At 39.1% G+C, this 2,549-nt stretch overlaps 1 protein-coding gene across 1 annotated transcript; it reads right to left on the bottom strand.

Moving 5' to 3' along the window:
• Positions 1–280: 280 nt before the first annotated feature.
• On the bottom strand, positions 281–2,151 carry LOC137830701 (soyasapogenol B glucuronide galactosyltransferase-like). The gene is made up of 2 exons (XM_068638176.1): positions 1,542–2,151; positions 281–1,448 (listed from the first exon to the last, which is right to left on the bottom strand). The coding sequence occupies exons 1-2, from the start codon at positions 2,046–2,048 to the stop codon at positions 471–473; spliced, it is 1,485 nt and encodes a 494-aa protein (XP_068494277.1). The 5' UTR covers positions 2,049–2,151; the 3' UTR covers positions 281–470.
• Positions 2,152–2,549: the final 398 nt, after the last annotated feature.

The raw sequence follows: 2,549 nt of genomic DNA, 5'->3' as shown, positions 1-2,549 counted from the left end.
AAAAAAAAAATGATATATTAACAATCTGTTGTATTATATAATTTCTAATTAATTATTTTAAAAAAAAATATTTTTATCATGTTATGAAGTGAATTTTAAGTCTAACTCAACCACATGAAACCAACTCATATGGTTGAGGTTTGCACACAATTATATACAATGATTTGTCCTCATCTCTAGTCGGATCTCCATCAATACATTAATCAATATTTTTTATACAATCACACTACAATTCGCAATCTTATTATTTTAATATTCTTTTACATCATTTAATTCTAAATTTATTTTTATTATATATATTTATTTCTAAACTTATCAAATTTTATTATTAAGAAAAAAGTATATTTTCCTTTTTTTCTCTCTTCCTGATCATAGCTGGTAGAAGCATGCATGAACATTCAAAATATAAAAAAAAAAAGTTGAACTGTGAAGATCTAACATCTTCCACAGGGCTTATGAAGGGTATCTCCTCAATTACTGTTGCTATTATCCTTTTGAAGTTTCAGTGACTTGAGTTCTTGAATAAGCTCTTGCAGATTGTTGTGAGAAGTGCCATCACTCTGAATTGCTTTCTTTGCCTCATCACTCAGCACTTTCACTCTCCTTCTCATTTCCACACACTCTTCCCCTCCACCCATCGACAAACCAATAGCCTCTCCTATGGCCTCCCTCTTCACTGTCTCACTCCCAAAATCATTCAAATTTCGCCATTCTTTTGCTCCAACCGAAACTCCAATCTTCAACACATCCACCACCAACTTCTCGTTGAAAAACTGCTCCGAAAACAGAGGCCAAGCCACCATTGGCAACCCTGCGATCACACTTTCAAACACAGTGTTCATCCCACAGTGAGTCACCACAGCCCCAGTGGCAGGGTGGTCCAGTATAACAAGTTGTGGTGCCCAACCCCATATCAGATACCCTCTGTTGCTTCCTTGCACCCTCTTTTCAAATTCCTCCAGAAAATCCCCATCATCGTTTTTTCTCACCACCCATATGAAATCATGCCCTGAATCTTCAAGTGCGTGGGCTATTTCAACAAGCTGCGTGGTGGGAAACTTGTTCATGCTCCCAAAGCTCACATACAGAACTGAGTTCTCTTTCTTGGAATCGAGCCATCGAATCAACTCTTCATCTGTTCCTTTTCCTTCTTTGGCTTGTCCTCTACCAGCCTTATCCGACTCGTCTTGGTTCACCCACAACGAAACTGGTCCTATACTCCAACTCTTGGTACCCATTACTCTCTTGTAATGCTCCTCGTAAGCTCCCTCGAACTCATAAAAGCTCTTGAACACTGATCCGTAGCTCTTTTTCTCTGATTCTTTCATCATCTTCTTTAGATAGGTATAGGGTTTTGGTGCCCTGAGCCAATCCGGTAACTGCAACCGTGTCATCTCCAACTTGTGGGGCAACCCAGGAAGCTCAAAACTCTCACCATCCGAATCAACCTATGCATGGGATCAAATAAAACATGAGATTACTTTAAAAAGGTTCCATTTTCCCTATACATATTTAAGAATGGTGCTTTGATAGGAGTCTACCTTGTCGTGAGGCGCAAACTCTTCAACGCAGTTCATTGCACAGTGAGAAAAGTAACTGGCGCCGACATAAACGAGCCTTGGAATTCCAAGTTCAGCAGCAGCATCAGCACTCCAGGGGTAGAACATGTCGGTGACGATGAAATCAGGCTGCATGAGACGGAAGAGTTGCTGGTATTGGCCCTGGAGAATGGACAGTGCCTCGCCGATTTTCATCGTCAGTGGTGGAGGAGTGTCGGAGTTGATAGTTTCCACACCTTCTGGCAAACCAGGAATTTGCGGGAACTTCACCACATGGGTTCGAATGGAGCGTCCACGGCCAGAATCACGGTCGACGGAGCTCTGGAAAACGGCGGCGTTTGCTGGTGTGGTGACGATGGTGACATCCACGCCGTGCATGGCGAAGAGCCTCGCCATGTCCACCACCGGAATAAGGTGACTGGTTGCGATGAAGGGAAGAAAAATAGCCTTTAGCTTTTCAGCTTCATCTTTGATCTCATAGGACCCCATGATTATTGATCTGCAATGGAGAATGATCCACTTCTGTGTTTCTTTTCTATATATACATCGTTTTTTATTCTTCTACTTTCTCTCCAATGTCACACAGAAAATTAATGTTATAATTAAGACTCCTAGTTATATATGGTGCGCGTGCAGCACGTGTTGATCTACTATTTCTTTCTTGTTAAACTATGATTATATACATAATTTTATAATGAATTAGTCAAGATTTAATTTTGACCCCTTAACATATTTGAAATACAAATGCAAAGTGGTATGCAAAAATTAAGTTATATTTTTATTTCACCTTGTAGTATATAATACAATAGCATCAGTATAACTGAAAAAGAAATATTCAAATTAATGAGGTCTAACTTACAAATTTTCATTCTTTTTAGGGTTTAAGGTTTATATAAGAAAGACTCAAAAGTTTTTTTATCTCTTGACTTGTTATAGTAGATTAAAAAAAAGGGAAAACAATTAATTAAGCAAGAGGGTTGGGCTGAAACA

The sequence above is a fragment of the Phaseolus vulgaris genome, chromosome 7 (assembly GCF_000499845.2).
Source record: "Phaseolus vulgaris cultivar G19833 chromosome 7, P. vulgaris v2.0, whole genome shotgun sequence".
NCBI lineage: Eukaryota > Viridiplantae > Streptophyta > Magnoliopsida > Fabales > Fabaceae > Phaseolus > Phaseolus vulgaris.
The sequence above is the reverse complement of the archived record's forward strand: the minus strand, read 5'-3'. Positions and strand labels throughout refer to the sequence as shown.

Coding starts and splice junctions, on each gene's coding strand:
- LOC137830701 (XM_068638176.1), bottom strand. CDS start 2,048: ATGGGGTCCTATGAGATCAAAGATGAAGCTGAAAAGCTAAAGGCTATT. Junction 1,449..1,541: donor AGTTTGCGCCTCACGACAAG/GTAGACTCCTAT, acceptor TCCCATGCATAG/GTTGATTCGGATGGTGAGAG.